This window comes from Epinephelus moara, chromosome 15, assembly GCF_006386435.1.
Source record: "Epinephelus moara isolate mb chromosome 15, YSFRI_EMoa_1.0, whole genome shotgun sequence".
Classification (NCBI taxonomy): domain Eukaryota; kingdom Metazoa; phylum Chordata; class Actinopteri; order Perciformes; family Serranidae; genus Epinephelus; species Epinephelus moara.
Window position 1 is genome coordinate 7871495 of NC_065520.1, and position 22221 is coordinate 7893715.

Sequence of the window (22221 nt, forward strand, 5' to 3'; positions counted from 1 at the left end):
AATGTATTTATCTGTGTGTCCAGGAGGTACTGATGGAGCTGTTAGAGGAGTGTGCTGAGGGCCTCTGGAAGGCAGAGCGTTATGAGCTAATTGCTGATGTCTACAGGCTCATCATTCCCATCTACGAACAGCGCAGAGACTTTGAGGTAAACTGCACACAGTGAGCACGGTGATAGAACAGGGATGGCATGGCAGGAGCTGTGTTATCCTTACATAAACCTGCCAGAAACATGATCTATAAATACATTTAATAAATGATTACTTTTCTGTCTTATATATTGATTTTTTGCAAATATTTTTCTGTATTTCTGTGGAACAGAAACTGACTCACCTGTACGATACCCTCCACCGTGCCTATACTAAAGTGATGGAGGTGATGCACAGCGGCAAAAGACTGCTGGGCACGTACTTCAGAGTTGCCTTCTTTGGACAGGTAAAGCTTACAAAGTGAAAACAAAGTGAGCAAAAACAAGTTAACCACAGATGTAATACAATAACCAACTGTTTCTGCATTGCATAAATACTTACATAATATAAACTCCCAATGTAAGCATGATGGTTATGTTAACTCTTGCCTTTTGCATGCACGCAGACACTGAAACACACACACACCTTTGAATTTTAATCTTCCCCAACGCCAACTCTCTTTTTAATAGAGATTTCTCTTCTTTTCTCTTCCCCCACCAAGGCTGCGGTAAGTGTGTGAAGGTTTAGCTGTGTGTGTTGGCCTGGTGTGCTCATTCTTGCATCATTATAGTTTTTGTGGGCTTATCTTATTTAGTTACGATTTAATTAATGAGAAGATGTAGCTGTAGATCTACATTTAGCTGTATGGTGGCTTGTGATCGCTGAACAGTAGCGGAGAAGATCTTGGGTCCCAGTAGTGGAAGAATAGGAGTTTAATGCAGATGTTGTTGCATATATGACAACAAAAGTAATCCAGTGTGTTTCTTTGGTTAACCTTTTCCTTGATCAGCCATTTTACCCTCAGTGACTATACTGGCCTGTTTTTACCTGTGCACACACGTCTGTGTACTTTTCCACTGATCCACAGCTGAGTAGCTGTTACATATGCTTGTATAAAATAGATTATGTTTGTGAGGTGACTGGCTGAAGCTTGCATGTTGAATGTGTTCATAGTTTTTTCCTCTCTTTGCTTTATTGTAGAGTGTTTCTTTTTCATTTTGCATGTGGTGTAAGATTTCTATACAAAGTCCTTGTACATTGTTGTTTCTTTGTTTGATTAGTTGTCCTTTTCAGTAGCTTTAGTGTATAGTACCTCACTCAAATGGCATGCCTTATATCTTAAATTTTTTTTCAACAACACATTTTTGTTTGTCCATGTTCTGTATCAAGAGTTTCTCATCCCAGGTCGTCAAATACCAACTCTTTCTCACTCTCCTTGGTGTGGCACCCTTTGGCGTCTCTGTGAGATGCTCCCTTTAGCGTCTCCTGGCTGAAACACGTTCTAACATGTGCCTAAAGTTGTCATATAGTCCCGGTTAGGTTTAGGAAACAAAGCTACTTGGTTGGGTTTAGGACAAACATCATGTTTTGGGTTAAACTAAGTAGGCAATGTGATGTACATATGTCATGTTACTACTTAGTTTGATTTTTGGTTTTACAGTCTCCTGGGTGAAAATCTGTGTTTGTCTGACCAATCCACCACCGCTCCCTCTAATTCTACACAGACCTTCTAGCTATTTATACTGCGTCACTGTCGCACACCAAGGGGCTTGAGAAAGCGTTGGTACTTGACGATTTAGGAATGAGAATGGGCTCACTGTACGTACTGTTTCAGAAAAGTTTTTTTGTCTTTATAGGATAAAAGTTGTCAAATTTTGAAAAAGGACTTCCCTTGAAAAGTTAGTTTTCACTTTGCCCCCTCATATGACCATTTGTGTATCATTTACTAACCCTCTGTTATGTTGAATTTGTGAAGAGGAAAAACCAAGTTTTCTTCACAAATATAACATCACACAAGATGAGTTATCGCTGCACAACCAATTTGTGGGGTGAAGTATTCCCCTAAAAGCTGGATTGATTCTGGATTTTTAACACCATGACAAAGAACAAAAAAAGCTGGCAGTTATAACTTTTTCAAGGTTTGACTTATCCTAGCTGCAGATGATAAAGTGGCCCTGAGTTGATGACTTCCTTCCTCTCCTCTGCAGGGCTTCTTTGAGGATGAAGATGGAAAGGAATACATCTACAAGGAGCCAAAGTTCACTCCACTGTCTGAGATTTCCCAGAGGCTCCTGAAGCTCTACTCTGACAAGTTTGGTCAGGAGAACGTCAAAATCATTCAGGACTCTGGCAAGGTGGGATCACACATTTGTGTGTCTTTATATGATTGTGACGATAAATGGTAGACCCTGACAGTTATGCAATCGTTATTGAAGGTTTCTAGTGCAGATTTCAGTGACGGCATTTAGAAAATTCATGTTTAAAATACAACTACATACCACAACTCATCAATTAAATGTTTTAATTTGTGATAAACTTCCTTATGTACATGTGTTTTCGTGTTTAATCTTTCCCTGTATCATTTCCAGTAGTATTTTTCCCTGTATGATTAGGCATGGGAACACATTAAAGCTGTTATAATCAATATCATTTTATTGATAAAGGCTCAAATGACTGTGTATGCAGTGTGAGAGGGTTCACATGTAGTTACAAAGATAAATACCACTCTCATATAGGTTAAATATTAATCTGGAGCCAGGAGAATATTTTAATGATGGATGAAAGTTTTGGAGTCAGTGTTCAAATGTGACTGGCAGCGTGTGTATTTATTTTTGAACATGCGACAATGTCGGATGAAAAGTACAGACTTGGTGTACAGTGGTCTTTAGCCTGGCCTACCCACACCAATTAAGAGAGTGTATCTTGTTTGTAAGCACATTTCCCAAAATCTCAAAGTATCAGTTTTTCCATGACCCCAGAAATTTTATGGCTATCTATGTCTGATTCAAAATACAATATCTCTTCCTCTTGTGCCACCACAGGTGAACCCGAGGGACCTAGATTCCAAGTACGCCTACATCCAGGTGACCCACGTCACACCCTACTTGGACGACAAGGAGCTGGAGGACAGGAAGACCGACTTTGAGAAGAGCCACAACATCCGTCGCTTTGTGTTTGAGACGCCATTCACGGTGTCGGGCAAGAAGCAGGGAGGGGTGGAGGAGCAGTGTAAACGTCGGACCATTCTCACCAGTAGGTCGATAATAATTATGTTTCATCACTGCAGTTTAGGCAGGAGCAAGAAATATAATGTGAAGTTAATGTGCAATAAAGAAATGAATCAAGGTTTTCCAGCCAGCTGTATCAACACAGCTGTGTCAGGAAGCAAAGAAGAATATCTTCCTGGTTGCCATGTATTATTGCTCTGAGGTGTCTGGCCTTAGCGTCAGTCACCTGAAACGTTAATCAGATAATGCCAGGTGAGGTTTATTACTGGCCTGTCCACTCAATCCCAAAGTTCAGGTGTTATCTTGCCTCAGTAATAATCACGCTAACTGATAGTGAGTTTTGTCAATGACTGTTAACATGCACGGTTGGACTTGATTAACATCCTGGTTATGAGTGTTATCACGCAGACAAAACTAGACACACAATGGTATGCATATAGGGGTGTTTCAGTGTCCAAGCTAGCACCTGGTTGATGCTACTGTTACAAGATACTGTCCTTTTTTTTCCTCCTCCTATCTCATTCCCATCCAGCCACCCACTGTTTCCCCTATGTGAAGAAGCGTATAGCAGTCATGTACCAGCACCAGACTGACCTGAGCCCCATCGAGGTGGCCATAGACGAGATGAGTGCCAAGGTGGCCGAGCTGCGACTGCTGTGCTCGGCCTCTGAAGTAGACATGATCCGCCTGCAGCTCAAACTGCAAGGCAGCATCAGTGTTCAGGTACAAACCACCACGTTGCACTGTTGCAAATTGTTTTACTTTTTATCAGTGTCATTTACAATCTTTGACCTCTTTTGTTTTTCAGGTCAATGCTGGTCCACTTGCTTACGCCAGAGCTTTCCTCGACGACGGTAGTGCCAAGAAGTATCCTGACAACAAGGTCAAACAGCTCAAAGAGGTGTTCAGGTACTCATCACTGACTGAAACATTTGCATATGTAAAACTGCAGCTTGAACTTTTCCTCTTTCCCTGCATCATATCTCGTTTATGGCAGGGTATGGATAGTTTAGATAGAAAATCTCATTTACTAACTTGACGTTTTTAAATGCAATATAACTAATTGCAGTTAATGTGTACTTAGATTGTTGTAGGGTTCAGCTGGTGTCATATCTTTATTCCCAACATTATCTGTAAATGCATGGGAAAATTGTTGTTTTGCAAGATATCATAAAACTGTAGCAGATCACAAACACAAATTTCTAAATCAGATATTTTGAAATTGTCAGCAGTGTAGCACTAAGCCTACAAGTGATCCATGATAGTTTGGACTTAAAGCTCATGAGGGCAGGTGTGTGCCATTTAAACTGCCCGCTCCCTCCATGCCCACATCTCCACTTTCTTAGTGGCCTTTACAAAGTATGCTGTTATGTAATACCAAGGGCTGAGAGGACGTTAATGAGGGGAAGTAGAGCTACTAATAAAACGCAGGGAATGTAGAAAACACAATGGAAATATAAAGTTTCTGTTCATTTTATTAATTATTTTTGATGACATTCTCCTAATCACTACACACAAATCTGATTTTGTCTGCCAGCCTTTTTACTCTCCTGTTCTCCTCTCCATAATAACCATATCAGCATCTAGGATGAATAACTGCACTGCTTATCAGCCTAAAATGTGGCCCACCGTGTTACTCTTCTCTCTCTACTCATTGCATGTTGTTCATATGTGTTTTGAATTGGCATTAAAACCCTGTTGCCTCTCCTCTCAGGCAGTTTGTGGATGCCTGCGGTCAGGGGCTGGGAGTGAACGAGAGGCTGATCAAAGAGGACCAGCAGGAGTATCATGATGAGATGAAGGCCAACTACAGGGACCTTACCAGGGAGCTATCAAACATCATGCATGAGCAGGTAGGAACCCCAGAGGTGGTAATGGATATATGCTATATCATTCAGACCCGGATCAGCTGTTATTGCATGTAGCGAACTATGTTAGACAAGTTTTAGCTACAGACACTAGACGTCTGACACATATTTTATCATCCATAAGCCCATCCATTAAGAACCCAGCTTGTGCACTCTATAAAAACTGTTTCTGAAATGAATTTATTGAATTTTTTTTCTCTTTAGCTTTATTTTAACACACCTCTGTGAATATTTAGTACACCTTAAATGACCTCAGTGCACCAACGAGTTTCCTGTCTAATGTATTTTACAAATGTAAGATATCTACATATTGAATTTTATGACTTTTGATTGAAATATGTGATCCCACGATTCTCTAATGTACTTGGGGTCCATCAAATAGCATGTGGAAATACTTAAAGCTGCACATGCATCACTGTTTCAAGTTGTGTGACTACATATTTAGCGGCATATGCAACCACTGTAACCTTAAAGAGATGTCCACTGCTGCAGTCTTCTGCTCATTTACTAACCCTGTCTCCTGTCTCCTGCTCTCTTTGTGCTGGCCTGAGCAGATTGGATGGTAATGCTGCTTTTGTTACTGGTGTGCTCTTTTAAAGAATAGTAAGGGACTGTATGAAAATGATTAGGATGTGGAGTGGGGCTGAATCTTATTTTTTTGTATTATACAAAAGTAAAGCCGATGCCAGTATGTTAAACATTTTTTTAATACTTCCTCTGGTTCACACAAAAAATGCACTACCCTCCCCCCAATATCGCAAATTCATATTGTTATGACCAACTTTACAAAATGGTGAATATTCCAACAAAATAAAGGAGTGTTAAATAAACTACAGCCACCAAATGAATGACTGGCCACAAAGTTTGGGTACTGAACTCGTTTGTTTAAGGGAACCTAACCAAATTACGTCAGTACTACCAAGTACCGATTCATATAAAATCACTGCATTCTGGCTGCAACGTGTCTGACAGAACTGATTGTGGCCACTCTAGACAATGGAAGACAGAAAAAAAAATGTTGTAGCCAAAACACGAATACTGTAATTTTCCCACATTCCCTGAACTTCACTTTTCAACAGAATAAAATAAATATCTTTCCCAATGATCCTTCCAGATAAACCCAGTGGAAGACGGTTCAAGAAGCGCTCTGTCTGACTCCATGGGCATCTTCAACGCCATCAGTGGCACACCGACCAGTGCCAACCCACATGGCTCCACCACCATACTCTGATACACCAGACTCATGCCTTCTTCACCACGAATGACTGATTAAACTTCCTGTCTGTCAAGACGAAACAACTTGGACAAATTCTAAGTACTTAAACACAAACTGAAGCCATCATACATTGGTGTTTTTTATCCTGCTATTTCTTTACACGTCATGAGCTGGAAAATGTCATGTTCCCTGCCTGTTGTCAGTTGGCCCATTGTTCTTGTTTCCTATGGAGACTCCAGTCAACACTGTTGACTTGTGAACAGCAATTCTGTCGACTTATTGCTAGTTCTGGGTCATTTATCCCTCTGTATATTTTTTGTCTGTGTAAGATGGGGTTGAGCACAGCAGCTGTGTGTCCAATACTGTGACCAACAACATGGTGTTATCTTAATTATCCTGGTGTCTTAAGCTCCACCCAAGGGATGTTGTAACAGACATGAGGTACTCCAGTATTTGACCCCAGTCATCACCTTATCTGTTTTTAACTGTAGGGCTCCCTTTCATGTACAGTGTTTGTAAGAGAGAGTACTTCAATTAAGTTTTTAATGGAAATAAATGAATAAATGCCGCTGCTGTAACCGTACATACATTCTTCAGCTGATACACAGTATTTTTACTTCTCCCTTTTCTATTCTTCTCCATTGATTCCCTGTTACAGCAGATGCATTTTTCCATGCAGCGCAGAAGCATCAGAGTTTATCTTTTATCTTAACAAGGACATTTAAAGAATCATTCAATCTATTTTAGGCCAATGGACGTGTATAGAAACTGTCTAAAGCCAAGTGAACCGCAATGTTTTAACCTATTTTCTGTAAAGAAAAGCGTGTGCAATATTTTCTATCGTTACCAAGGACACATACTGCACAGAAAACCACTCTTGCCAAAGACATTAGAAAAAGACTGTGCGAGGCAAGACAAGGGTGTGACAATTTGTAATCTACCCCCTTTGTTTCTTTGTCTGTCATGTAGATGCCTTTTATTATCTGTGAGGTAAGATTAAAGATACATTTTTACTTAATAACTGCTCATGTAAATATGTTTAAGACTTATAAATAAAAAATGTAATAATACCTTTGCCCATGCGTTGCTTTTAATATCACCTCACTAAGTCCACTTTCAATTTGCAACAATGTGAGAATGTGAAAGCATTTTATTTCATGTTTTAGTTTTGAAAGTCCTTAAACACACTTTAACCCTCCAAGCTCCTTTTCTTGTTTCAGATACAATTTAAAGCTGTCTCTTATCTGTGAAGCAGAAGCCACAGACTCCCAGCTGTCAGTAAAGCTTTTGCAACTCTCCCTGGACAGTGTAAACACACAGAGGAGGAAGTACTCATAAGTATGGTGGATATATGGCGGTTTGGTACCATAGGTAAGTTGAAAAAATTGACGGTTACCTGCCTTACACTAAATTGTATGCAGTATTTATACTGCACATTGATGATACTGAATCAGTTGACAAGTGCTGTGTATGTCCAAGAAGACTAACTTTGAGAATTTGTTTTCAGCAGCAGAAGTGTATATCAGTATGGAGGCCCAAAACTGACAAAATCTAGCAACATTATCAGAAAAGTAAAGAATATAATGGCATGCATTAATAAATAATATTATAAGATAATTAAAACAGAGTCTAAAAAGAGATATAGGGCCACATCTTACACACTGTCATTGCTAGTTTTAGACTGACACAGTTGTCATTTTTACGGCCAGCACCCACTTTGTGTAAATTGTTCTTGCACCCATGGGTATGCAAATGCGCATTGTTGGCGTGTTGCTATTTTGAGGCAGCAAAAACCTGGTCTGACGTCAGAAAGATGGAGTTCCTGATATTTACTGTAAAGGGCGTGTTATTCAAATGTGCCTACGGCTCACAATGTGCATACAATCTACTTGCAGGCACACCTGGCTTTTGAAGGGAATGGGAGATGTTATGCCCACACACACCTTATTAAGGGACTAAATCCTTTGCCCCTTGCGCCTTATTTTGCACCCATATTTTGAGCAGTTTAACTAGCAAAAGTGGTTGGCTATGCCCTAAATGCACTTGTGCCTCTTGCACTTTAGATCATGAGCAATAGATCATTTAAATAGGGTCCATAAAGTTTCAGATTTTTACTTTAAACTCCAGTGTGTAGCTTTAAAAAAGAAACAACAAATGAAAAAGTTGAAATCAGAAACAATAAAACACACTTTTGCTAATTTTCATATTTGTTTTTGCCGCTACAACCAGACTTGGTCTGGTTTGACCAGCAGTTTATGATGATGTTTGCAAACTTTAAATAGTTATTGCTTCAGATGTTGCTCTGGGACCCTTTTTGTAGGCCTTTGTCCTCTACTACTGTCTTTACTATCTGGATAGTTAATAGAAAACACTGGTAGCTAAACAATTTTAGCACCATTTCAGCTACTAGCCAGCTATGTGAGCAGTGTTCATTATAGTTAAATATAGGCCACTCACTACTGTATAGGCTACAGTATAAACTGTAAACAGCAGCAAAGGGATTTTAGCTAATTTTAGCTAATTTAGCTTGCTAACTGGGCTCAGTTACAGTTTAGACTTGTCTGACAACCCTCACTATTTTGTCAGCTACAGGGCTCCATACATTAGTGCTTTAAAAATTTAGTTTTGAGAATGAGCTCTGGGTGTATCCTTACACATGATGATGTCATTTTCTAATGTTAGTTAGAAAAATGAAAAAGTCCCTAATGAAAAATGACTAATATTTCCTTCTTTAAAGTGTGTGTCTCTCTCTGTTTGTGCATGTGGTCATGAGTCGCCATGATGGTCAGTGAGTTGATGGAGCTGAGCATTCAATAAACGGAAACAGGAGAGACGGGAGTGAAATCAGGATGCTGACTCCTGTAAAATCCCCTCTGCACTCTGTGTCACAAACACCCTGACTGTGTCATTGTTTTGGAGATTTGGGCTGCTAAACATCATGTGTCCAGTGTGAGTCCTACTAGCGTGTCATGGTGTGGGTTTGTGTGTCTTTCTTTGGAAATAACACATTTTCAAGATTTCTATGTTGTAAGCTACTGTTTTATATGTTCATGTTTTAGCTGCTACTGCTGTTGCTGTCATAAATATAACCGCAGTTTGTGCTTTGCATGTATCACATCCCTGTCTCAGAGCTAAGCATCAGATTTTTCGTTTAGAAAGCAGTGATAAATACAGTATGAAGGTTGTGTCCTTTATCAGCTGACCTGTCAAATCCTCTTTATCTGCAAGGCAAGACCCTCATATTCTACCTGAATTTCCTGAGTCATAAAGTAATTACTGACACACACACACACACACACACACACACACTTGTGATTATGATGAAGAGAATGTGCTGGGAGGTGGGAATAATGGTAACTTGCATGTTGGGAGGTGTGTATGATCCACAGTTCAGCATCAGTGGGCGTTGCAGGAGGGTTGATGGGAGGTTACAAAAGAAGCCGGCCAGGCCTCGGCTCGGTCTTCGTGTCGTGGATCTGATCTGGACAGGGGTCACAAGTCTCTCTGTGTCTTTTTACTGAAGGATTTTGTTGGAGAAGTGACCTAAAGTCGACGCACACAGCAGCCATGGCAGGTGAGTCCCAGTCTGGATGGGAACCCTGTGACTCGGACGCTCAGGGACCCATCCTTACATTTTGGGATTTCTTTTCCTGCAAGTGTCAGAGGAATATTCTCTGTTTATCTCATGCATTACACTTGGTTATATTATTATTGGTATTTGCTTCATGCACTTGGCAGAAATTTACACAAACAAGCTAAATTTGTCCAGTTGTCACATTTAACAATATTTATCTGCATATTTCACTTTTTTGTATTTTATCTCAGAAAAAAATATTAGTTTGCATAATGTGTGACTTCATTTCTGCAGACAAAGACGAGATGAGGAAGCCCAAGAAAAAGAGTGTAAGTCAAAATGTTAATGCACTGTAGTAGTTAAAAATGCACCTATTTATTAGTTACTGTCATTATACCCAACAGGACTGAATTTCCAAGAGGAAAAATATGCACTCATCTATGAGTATTTAAAAATTCATAAATAATTATAATCACATCATCATGGCACTGAAAAACAATTCAGGTATGAAAGTGACTCTTGGTGTCAGGGGACGAAGGTCTTGTAAACTGCAAAGTAAGTTATTAACATGTCAGTGAAACAACACAGTAAGTGTCCTACTTCCTGTGCAGAACCTGTAAACTCCTTTTTCAGTCACTGAAGTTTTTCCTTTCTCCTCTAACAGGCGACTATTTTTGGCTTCCCAATAAGCATCTTTTTCATTGTCGTCAATGAGTTCTGCGAACGATTCTCCTACTATGGCATGCGAGGTGAGAGGGTTTGATCTGGATCTCATGCACTGTCATGAAACTGCTTTATTCATATATTAGAAAAACATAAATATCTAAAAATAGCTATAATAATATGACAGTTTTTGCTTTAAATACTTAAAATATATTTTCTGATTATACTTGTATATTTTTTATGTGAGTAAGCTTTTAAATGCAGGACTGTCGCTTGTAATAGGAGCATGTTTACACTGTCGTAAAAGTTGTGAATACTTCCACCTTTTTCTGCATTATCATTTTTACTTTCTCCAATTTTCCTCCGTCTCAATCCGCGTCTGCAGCCGTGCTCGTGCTGTACTTCAAGTACTTCCTGAGATGGGATGATGACTTTGCCACCACTATCTACCATACCTTTGTGGCTCTCTGCTACCTGACACCCATCCTAGGAGCCATAGTGGCTGATTCATGGCTCGGCAAGTTCAAGTGAGTTTTAAATCCAGCGACTCTTTTACCTACAACCAAATACAGACATGCATTATGAGTATACAACTAGCTTTACATGCTGTTGTAGTACATAGAGAAGTAGATTTGGGGTTAAAGTATATCTCACAGAATGGGCTGTTAAATGTCATCCTTGGATTTCTGACCCTTGTCTATCTTATCTGTACCTGAACCTGTACATCTGTTTTACTCTACTCCTCCTTCCTCCTCCTCCTCCCTCTGCACAGGACTATTGTTTACCTGTCCATCGTTTATGCACTGGGACAGGTTGTCTTGGCAGTAAGTGCTATCCATGACATCACGGATGCAAACAAAGATGGCACCCCCGACAACATGACCTTCCACATGTGAGTTGAACACACACAGAACTGTGCGCAGAAACACAACAGAGAAAGATAGTAGTGACACTGTATCTGTGCTGTGCTTTGACCTCAGAGCTCTGTCCATGGTGGGTTTGCTCCTTATTGCCCTGGGTACAGGAGGCATCAAACCCTGCGTGGCTGCCTTTGGTGGAGACCAGTTTGACGACGATCAGGTTAGATGTTGCTCAAGCACACGCAAACATACTGTGTACACATGGCAGAGGAGACAGATTACAGTCTTATGAGACCTGGTTGAACAGTCCTGTGATAAATACTGGAGGGCTTATTATTGTTGCCGGTAAGTTCTGGTTTATTTCCTACTAACTTCCATGAAGTTTCTTGGAAAACACTATATTGAGTCAAGCACACAGCTGCAAGAAAACTGCAAAGGCTCAAAAATGATTTACGAAAAGAACAAACAAACAAACAAAAAACATCGGAAAACATCTCTCGTTATGAGAAAGTAAGTCATAATTATGCGATATGGAGGTCATAATTAGGAGATCAGGCCTTTGTTTGGTGAATGTAATCTGTTTCTATAAAATCAAGCTTTCTTTTTTCTTAACAGAAAATGCACTAAATTACAAAAACTTGAAACATATTTGGAAAAAAATCAGATCTGTGAAATAAAGTGTTACTGAGGTTTTTACTATCAAGGAGCATGAAATTCTTTCATTTATTTGGCACTATACCTAGTCTCCTCGTGAACATGCATGCATCGGCCACATGCAGGACACTTTTTTATCTCTCACTCTTTCTTGCATGCGTGTACACATGCCCCACACAGCAGTTAAAAAGACAACTTACTTGTCAGCACTTCTTGTATCTCTATTTGTTTCCAGCTAGTTGTTTATTAACTAATAACCACAAGTACATCTTTCTCAGTGACTTTATGACACTGTTCAAGGCCAGGGACAAAGATTGCCCCATAATATCAATGACTGATGAAATGAGATGTTATATAAAATGCATCCAGTAGTGTGATTAATGAAAAATGTACATCAGTGCTTTTTTTGTCCAGAACCTGTTTAATCTCCCTGTGTCCAACAGGAGAAACAGAGAAGCACCTTCTTCTCCATCTTCTACCTGTCCATCAATGCTGGCAGTCTATTGTCCACTGTCATCACTCCCATCCTCAGAGGTTCGCTGATGTTGATCACAGAGCATAAAATACATCGTTGACTCAGGTGTTGAAGTTTTAAAACTGTGTGTCTGTGTGTGCTGTGGTTTCCAGCTCAGGAGTGCGGTATTCACACCCAGCAGAAGTGCTACCCACTGGCCTTTGGTGTCCCTGCTGCTCTCATGGTGGTAGCTCTGAGTAAGAATTTCTTTTTTGCTCTGGAAATGCGAACCTTTTCCTTCCATTCCTCCATCCCACACTGGAAAATATCCCACCATCTGCTGGTTAGACCAGTCCTGATCCAAAACTGTCATGGACTTTAAACCGTGAATGCTGAGGTGAAGCAAAAACATTGGGTGTAGCATATGCCTCCGTTTGTCTGTGAAGTGGTGCAGCATTAAGGTTAGGTATACAGTAGTCATTAGACCAAGCAGAGCTAACAAAACGTTAGCAAACCAAGTCCACCATTGTTGTTGTTTTTAGTGTATGCTCATTACACAAAGCAACAATGGGCATGTGCGAATTGAGGAGATTATGCTTCGTCTTACATGACCACACAGATAAACCAGAAGTTTATAAATCTGCATCTTGGAAGGCGTTTTGAAACAAATTTCAGTGACCTAAAACTCCCTAAAAATGTTTGTGTGGACAAGAGGCCAAAATGTAGAGATAAAAAATATGTTTTCAAAAGTATCTGTATATGTGTACACAGAGCTTTAAAGTCAAGATAATTCAGCCTCTGTTACTTCAACTTTGTCTCTTGTGAGTCTCCCTAGCTTAATGAAAGTACAGTTGAAATGCCCCTTTAACAAGTTATTGATTCATTCTTTTTATAGATAAATAATCCTTCTGGTTTGCCACATTGATGATGACCTCCTATTTTTTCTTATAACTTCCTGTTGCTGTTCTGACAAGTAGTCAAATGTTAAGATATATATTTGGTGTGTGTCTGCAGTTGTGTTCATTGTTGGAAGTGGGATGTACACTAAGAACGCCCCTCAGGGCAACATCTTGGTCAAAGTCTGCAAATGCATCGGGGTAAGTGGGTCCTCAAAGGTGAACATTTTGTTATTCCAAAAGGGTTTTTGTTTTGAAAATGGAGGACAATGGTTTTAAAGAGAACCGGGGAACATCACATTTATTCAAACTTGAACTTAATAAACTTTTTAGTCTAGGTTAGGTAACAAAATATTATTTAGTCAGAGAAAAATTCACATCAACCTGTCCTCTCTGCCATCTGTAGTTTGCTATCAAGAACCGCTTCAGGCATCGTGCCCCTGAATACCCGAAGAGAACCCACTGGATGGACTGGGCTGAGGAGAAATACGATGTAAGAGCATTATACATGTATACGCAAATACAAACAGTATATTCAGTGATGTAAAAATCCTAACCCTTTTCTATGTTTGGCTCCAGAAACTCCTGATTGCTCAGGTGAAGATGGTGCTGAAGGTGCTGTTCCTCTACATCCCTCTGCCAATGTTCTGGGCTCTCTTTGACCAGCAGGTAATCACCAATTTCTCCTTGACACTTACTGTATGTAGCTGTGATCAGTAGCAAAAGAAAAAGACAAAGATAATGGACACCCAGATGTGCAACAAAAGAATCCAAAGACAGACTAAAGGAGAGCTGTGTCTCCTCTACAGGGCTCCAGATGGACCCTCCAGGCAACCACCATGGACGGTGACTTTGTAAGTGTTTTATTGTTTTCCTATGACAAACCTTGTGAGTACAAACCACAGACTGTTTTTTAATTTGAGATTCTGTCTCCCTCCCTACCTTGTGAGTACAAACCACAGACTGTTTTTTAATTTGAGATTCTGTCTCCCTCCCTCCCTTTTTTCTTCAACAGGGACTTCTTATAATCCAGCCTGATCAGATGCAGGTAAGACACTTGTGTTGATTATATTTTACTTACTTTGTTGGGATGTTTCTTGATGCTTGTGCTTGAAAAGAGCCCTAAAAGAGTAACTCTCCTACTTAACAGACTGTCAACCCTATCTTGATCCTGGTTTTGGTGCCAATCATGGACAGTTTGATCTACCCGCTGATTGCCAAGTGCAAATTAAACTTCACGTGAGTTTATTTTCCTGTTTTGTTTCTGTGTGATGGAAAATATTACTGGAGTCTAGGTTATTTTGCAAACTTTCTATGTATTCATTTTTTTCTTTTGTGATAATTACTCAAAATATTACTATAGAACAGTTTAAGTTAAAAAAATTTGTTTAACTTTTTATACTCACAAATTAGGCAGGAAAATGTAAGCAATTAAACTATATTACTATTGATATAAAAAGTGATTTTATCTCAACCCATTTTAGTGACTTTTTCATTGGAACTCCATATTGTAACGATCCACTCTGTCCTCGTGCCTTTAAATATCTTAATACCTACGGTCTAAATATAAATGAGATACTGTGTAAAGCTTGACAGCTTGTCTCTACATGATACTCAAATAATGTTACTATAAGCTAATTAGTATTTTATAAAACACTAATTATTAATGTACAAATTATCAAATATGATTTCAAACTGCTTAAATGTGTTCAAAACTCATGAAGACAGGCTGAGCTTCAAAGTTGTATCTTACCTCTGAAATAGCAGTTTGACCCAAAGAACAACAAAAAAAACCAAACAAACTTAACGTCCCCTTACTCAATTTCTTTCAGAGCTTTCAGTTGTATCTCAGAGACACAAAAAATACTACAAAAAGACAAAAAAGACCTCAAAAGAAACAAAAATGACAGAGTAAGACACAAAATGACCTCAGAGAGACACAAAAGTACTAAAAAAAGACAAAAAAGAGCTCAGACACAAAATTACTACAAAAAGACAAGAAATGACTTCAAAGAGACACAAAATTACCACAAAAAAGACCTCAAAAAGACACAAAAGAACTACAAAGAAACAAAAACTACCATGTAAGAAACAACAAGACTTCAAAGAGACACAAAAGTACGACAAAAAACACACAAAATGACCTCAAAGAGACACAAATTGACTACGAAGACCAAATATACACAAACTGAAATAAAAGAGACACAAAACAACAACAAAAAAGAGGCAAAACCAAAAAAAAGTCTGTGTTTCTTGCTCCTGTGCAGGACAGGTGGTGGGGCCTTTTGCATATCTGTTCCCAGGGGCCCATAGTCTGATAATCCGCCCATGCTTATAACCACTAAATAGGGAGATAAAATGAAGTGACAGATACTGTTTTAGCCTCCTGAAATCCCTCCTGTTCCGTGTGATTGAATGTGGTGAAGAGATATAAACTCAAATGTTTAAAAATGTGTGTGTGTGTGTGTGTGTGCGTTTGTTTGTTCTGTAGTCCATTAAAGAGGATGACTGTTGGGATGTTCCTTGCTGCTCTTGCATTCATTTGTGCTGCCCTGGTCCAAATACAAATTGATGTGAGTGTAACACAAAAAATATAGTAAAAATATACATTGGGCAACTTAAACGTACATTACCGTGTGAAACACAGTTCCATTTCTCTTCTAGAAAACTCTGCCTAAGTTCCCATCAAGCACTGTTGGCCAAGCAAAGTTCATCAACATGCTGGACAGATCGCTGGACGTCAAAGCTGGAACCAACGAGTTCACCTTGAAGCCTTACACGGTACTCCAGTCAGCACGAGACAGCGCACAGACACTCGTTATCCACGTGTACTAAAATTAAGAAGGTCTTTAAGTCACCACACACTAAAAGTGGGAGAACATTTTCATACTGACTTTTCTTTTGTCCTGCAGGCCAATGATGATTACCTGAACTTTGATGATCCATTTCTACTGAATCTAGGGGTAAATGCCACTTACCCAACTGATTTAGTGGATGGTAATCGTAGCACTGTAGTCATCGTTCAGGATGGGTCTCTACCTAAACCTTTAGGGGTGAGTACACTGCCAGATTAAGTCCAACTGTCTACGCAAAGCTAGATAGCTCATTAGGTGCTCAGCTGCGGCACATAAAACGGCATGTAAGCATACCTGCAAATGTCACACAGGTCAGGTTGCTGGTGTGAACGTCAATGACACTGCTAATAAAACCTTGTCTTCCATGGTTTGTAAGCTGATGCTGCTAATAAAACCTTGTCTTCCATGGTTTGTAAGCTGATGCATGAGTTTGTTCACTCTGTCTCTTCTTCCCCTGCTGGAGCTCAGCCTGCCAGCTGCTGTCAATCAAACAAAACATTTAAAAAACACGTTGCGTTATTTGACTGATTTGACTGATGTCTAAATGTTATCTCAGTTGGACTGTAATTATGATTGTAGTGTGTGTTTCTTTATCATGGATTATATACTGTATAAAAATATAACTCTAAGTACAAAGATGTGGAGGCTCTAAAGTATCTTTCTATCTCCAGTTCGTGGACATCAAAACAAAGCCGGAACAGGGCGCTAATGATATCAGGCAAGTTTCACAATGTTATAAAACTTAAAGGAATGAGTTTGTAATTGTCTGCAATTTTCTTTTAATCTAACTGCAAGTGATAGTGTGCCTGTGTTAGTTGTTTTTCCTTCTCAGATTGTTTTATTTTTATTTAATATATGATTAAAGTACCTAAAGTTTCAGTATTTAACAGGAAAAGGGACAAATCCAGATAAAATGAAACCACATTTTTGTAACAGAAAAGCAGGGGCGCCCACAAGAGGCGGTACTATTGCTGCCCCTCACTGGCCCCCTTGGTGAAAATAATAAAAGTCGGCCAACATTACTGTATTTAAGAGGCTGTGGCGCGCTCATTTTTTAATCTACCACAAAGATATTGGCATGTTGTAAAACTAGACAACCTAAGGCATCCATTGATACTAACCATGTCAGCATAGGTTATCATGAAGAGGGCTAAATAACGCTCCAAAGTTGAGCTTAATTTTGGCGAGGGAACAACTGACATGGCCATTTTCAGAGGGGTCCCTTGAACTGTCATCTCAAGATATCTGAATGAAATGGGTTCCATAGGTACCTACACGTCTCCCCTAAACTTGAGCTTGTTCCCGGAACAATGTACTCCTTCAAATTAAAGCTGTATATTTGTCTTTTGAAAGAAAAGGACAAGCAGCCTATTTGAAGTTCAATGAATTGCCCAACATGTATAGATACATAAGACATTAAAACAGGATTATTGTGGAACTCAAAAATACAAAATGCAAAATATATCACCATGCGATTACTTAAATTTCATACTGACATGGTTTTCAACTCGCCTATGTACTTCAACAGCACAATAGAATTCCTGATATTTAGTCACCCCAAGATTTTCCAGTGGGCCCATATGGCCAATGGGGGCACCACTGACCTCAGGTTTCGCTTGGGACAGCTTGGGGGTCATGAACCACTGCTTTAGACGGCCGTTAGGGACATAATTAAGCTGGTTATGTGGAGATCACAACATAGTGAGAAAATATTGACATGTATGAATTGAGCAAGGGTTCGTCTTCCTGATTATAAATTCAACTTTTCATTTGTAAGAGGAAGAATGTGTTTAATCTAGTTTCAAATGTTTCATAGTTTCACTTTAACACTGTCTCACCTATTTTGTTCTGAATTCTTCTTCCCCAGATTTTTTAGTGGCTATGACTCACTTTTGAATGTAACAGTGGGTGACCAGGACTTTGGGGAGATCACCACCAACAACATGTCAAAATATGTTGGGGTACCACGGGGACTGTAAGGCTGATTTCGTTATATATTTCACATACAGTTACACTGGCGAAAAGTCAATGCTCTGATGGGTGTTTTCTTGTTGTATCAGAGCAAAGTTCCTGATCAAGAGTACTACTGGACAAGAGTGTGTCTACAGTCAAGAGCTGGGCTTCGGCAGCTCCTTCACCGTGATCATCCCGCCAACTTTCACATTTGGACAAAATGTAATTCAAGAATTCATTTTGAGTCTCAATGTAGCTTAAATGTTTTTGACTGAAGTTACACATCTTGGTACTTGGCTGCTTTATGTCCTGTAGTGTGAACAGAACATCCATCCAGTGATGGACATCAAGCCCAACACCTTCCACATGGCCTGGCAGATTCCTCAGTATTTCCTCATCACTGCAGGAGAGGTGGTCTTTTCTGTCACCGGCCTGGAGTTCTCCTACTCACAGGTAGAGTGTGCTCTCCTTACATATCTGACAACAACTGAAAACAAATAACTACAAAAGTGCACTCAGTAGAGTGCAGACCTCTGCCGGGGGGTCGCTGCGGCTGATTGTGGCCACTCTAGACAATTCTTGTAATTCAGCAGATGTGCTGCAGCACGTTTCAGAAATGTCCTAAAAGCTAATAAAAATACATGTGTTGTCTATTTTTGACAGAGCCGCTGCATGTTGCAAAGAGTAGATCAAGTTTTCCTGTGAAAACATAGCTACAAATCTTTGATACATGTCATTCATAACTGGACTTTGAATGGTATTACCTTCGTCTATAGGCTACAGTACAACAAATTGACAACAATAAACACAACAAAAATAGACAAAAAAAGAAACAATTTAACAAAGCCTGCTTACTTACTTGTGATAGAAGCACAAATATCAAGAATAAATGACCTGACTTGCAGTTACTGAACTGTCAAGAGGCCACATTTCGTTCATTTACAACCTTTTATCAACAGTGACTCCCCCTGCTCAGTATAAGATTCAATCAGGCTGGGAAGCTGAAATTGGTATCACATTGTCAGATGAATGGTGGGATGATGCATTGAAATCAGTCAATTTATCCCCCTCTTGTGTGAGGCTTAGTCTCATTCAGTTCAAAATTCTTCACAGGATCCATTTTAACAAAGCTAGACTATCAAAGATCTTTCCAAACCTCTCTGATACTTGTGACAGATGCTCTCAGGCACGAGCAAACTTCACTCATATGATCTGGTCATGCCCAAGCCTAGTGGAATATTGGAGATCTTTTTTTGACGTTATATCTAAGATATTGGATCTGACTCTCGTTCCATTGCCTCTGATCGCCATCTTTGGTATCCCTGGATAGGGTGTTAGAATGACTGATAATCAAAGGGCTGTAATCTCTTTTGCTTTGTTTATATGCCTGGTGAAATTGTCCCTCCCAGCTCCCTTACAGTCAAGGTGGCAGTGATGATAACAAAAACAGGGACTAATTAATCTCCTAACTTGCCTAACTTTAGTGCATTGGGTACAGAATTAATCTGCAGATGCTCCAGTTTAAAATAAGACTTAACATTTCTATGAATGTCAGGTTTTGAACCACGACATAGGCCAAAATGTATCCTGCAACAGATGGTAAGGCTTGTTGTTTTTCGCCAAGCCAATTTCCAGTAAATTTGCAGACCCTACCTCCTGGTGGAGATAACTGGAAGGACACTCAGAGAGCGCAGGCCTCCACCAAGGCCAAATGACCTATCTCACAAATGTTAACTAAAGTGAAAAATAATTTGTGTCTGGCTGCCCTGTGTGTCAGGCCAGTAGCTTTTCTGTAATCCTGCTGACAAACAACATATCAAACAACACACAAACCCAACCAGAACATACCCTCTTTGGCAGAGGTAATAGAAGTTGAATTGGATAATAAAGTCTGTCCTGATGTTAATTTGTCCAGAGACACAAAATACTTATTGATGTCATTTATAATTTGCTGTAATATGTAGTTTTATATTACTCTCTTTTTACTTTCCAGGCACCCAGCAACATGAAGTCTGTGCTGCAGGCTGGTTGGCTGTTCACTGTTGCTGTAGGTAACATCATTGTGCTCATTGTGGCCGAGGCTGCAACGCTCCCAGATCAGGTGGGTGGATTTTATATAAACCATTGGTAGATGCATATTGTCCCCACTGACCTTCATTTTATGAGATATGAAACCTTTAATTAGTGTTTGAAACTGGCTGTAGTTGCTTTTGATTAAACATAATAATAGAGGTTAAGTTAGATAAATCCAAGCTAACTCTCCGAGCTCCATATTCAACAGACAGACATGAGAGTGGTATAAATCTTCTCATCAAACTCTCAGCAAGAAAGCCACGAATTTCCCTAAATGCCGAGCTGTTCCTCTCAGTTTAGCTCCAAATGAACACTGTGTTTGTTTCTGTTCACCAGTGGGCCGAGTACATCCTCTTTGCCTCTCTGCTGCTGTTAGCGTGCTCCATCTTTGCCTTCATGGCTTATTTCTACACCTACATTGACCCAACCCAGGAAGAAGCCCGGTTTGCCCAGAGGGAGCAGGAAGAGTGTAGAGATGAACAGGTGCAACTCGTTTGAGAACCGCAAGGAGGACAGGAGGAGCTCTGACTCCAGCTCTGACGAGGAGGAAGTCAAACAGACCAAGATCTAAAGCGGTCATCCTCCACGGCTTTTCCCTCTTTTGTACAAATGCTGCTTGGTTCTGTGTTTCATGTCTGAGTCCAGTACACTACTGAACATGTCGTGGTTAGAATGAATGAATGGATGGATGAGTGAAATGGTGCTGATGTTAGCAGAACACAGAAACAGGGCTTTGATGATTAAGCTCTTGGTGTACAGTGTTGGTGAAGGGATAAATCAAACACTGTTATCACCATTTCAGCAAAAAACTTTGAGAGAAAATTCATTTAAAGAGGTTACTCATATCATTAAAATCCCCAGAACTTTACTGGTTAATAATTTGTGCTTTCACTGTTGTAAAAATGTTTTACAATGATTTATTTTGCACTGTACGTAGCAACATCTACATATGTAATTTCTAGTTTCATAGGATTGTATGATGTGCCCAAGTAAACATACAAAGAAACCATTCCAACATGTATTTATTTCCAAGCACAGTGTTGTATGTATTGTAATATATTGTGTTTTATATGTGTATGATATTCTCATCTGCTCCAGGGAAAAAATCTAACACCAAATACTGCTTATTGAGTCAGAAAATGTTTAATTATATTCCATATTCAATCTCAGATTTCATCTTGGCCCGGTAGAACACTGCCCTGTGATAATGGCTGCTCACCAAAGTCTTCAATAAAGATGCTAGCAAGGTGTTGTTGTCAATAAATGTGTACACATTACTTTCTTTCAGCTATTCTATGGCATTATGTTAAATACATTTATTTTTCTGTTTACAAAATCTGACGTTTCTGTTGCTTATATTAATCTTTCACACACGTAGGACTGCAACTGGCATTTTGTAATTCACTATAACACAACTCAGATTCCAGGAAAGTTGTGATGCTGTGTAAAATATACACAAAAACAATGCTATGATTTGGAAATCCTTTTCAACCTATATTCAACTGAATACAGCACAGAAACAAGATATTTAAAGGTCAAATGTGTAGGATTTAGGGGCCTATATTGGCAGAAATTGAATATAATAATAATAAGGTAAGTTTTATTTTGTGTACAATTACCTGAAAATGAGAGTAGTTGGGACAGGGGCAACAAAAGACAGGGAAAGTTGTGAGATGCACAGAAAACCAACAGGGGCTACATGGTTAACAGATGATAGTATCATGGGCGAATCTGGGTCTGTAAGGACAGAGTCACAGGCAGTTGAATGAGGTCAGTAAATGACTGTCTGCATGCCTTGAAGGTCCAGTGTGTATGATTTAGGGGCATCTGTCGGCAGAAATGTTAGTTAATATTCATAACTATGTTTTTATTGGTTTATAATTACCCTAAAACAATAACTTTGTGTCTTTATGACCTAATAAAAAGCTATTTATATATACATTTAAAGCAATTCTTCCATT

At 39.4% G+C, this 22221-nt stretch overlaps 2 protein-coding genes across 5 annotated transcripts in view; both read left to right on the forward strand.

The window, feature by feature from the left end:
* Window positions 1–7318, forward strand: part of dock9b (dedicator of cytokinesis 9b) — a 61141-nt gene extending 53823 nt beyond the window's left edge. For all 4 annotated transcript variants that reach the window (XM_050063115.1, XM_050063117.1, XM_050063114.1 and 1 more), the window contains exons 45-52: window positions 24–146; window positions 320–433; window positions 2175–2321; window positions 3009–3219; window positions 3727–3917; window positions 4003–4103; window positions 4909–5047; window positions 6177–7318. In XM_050063115.1, the coding sequence (XP_049919072.1) occupies window positions 24–146; window positions 320–433; window positions 2175–2321; window positions 3009–3219; window positions 3727–3917; window positions 4003–4103; window positions 4909–5047; window positions 6177–6293 (1143 nt within the window). In that variant the 3' untranslated portion in view covers window positions 6294–7318. The remainder of the gene's footprint in view (window positions 1–23; window positions 147–319; window positions 434–2174; window positions 2322–3008; window positions 3220–3726; window positions 3918–4002; window positions 4104–4908; window positions 5048–6176) is intronic.
* Window positions 7319–9731: 2413 nt separating this feature from the next.
* Window positions 9732–21508, forward strand: LOC126401701 (solute carrier family 15 member 1-like). The gene is given in 24 exon segments (XM_050063119.1): window positions 9732–9852; window positions 10147–10181; window positions 10517–10601; window positions 10901–11042; window positions 11288–11407; window positions 11496–11595; window positions 12473–12563; window positions 12657–12740; window positions 13498–13580; window positions 13786–13872; window positions 13959–14048; window positions 14189–14233; window positions 14395–14427; window positions 14530–14618; window positions 15871–15952; window positions 16044–16160; window positions 16292–16432; window positions 16906–16952; window positions 18102–18209; window positions 18295–18409; window positions 18503–18640; window positions 20181–20288; window positions 20597–20752; window positions 20754–21508. Coding segments are annotated over 24 exon segments (2181 nt in total). The 5' UTR covers window positions 9732–9845; the 3' UTR covers window positions 20832–21508.
* The last annotated feature ends 713 nt before the right edge of the window (window positions 21509–22221 follow it).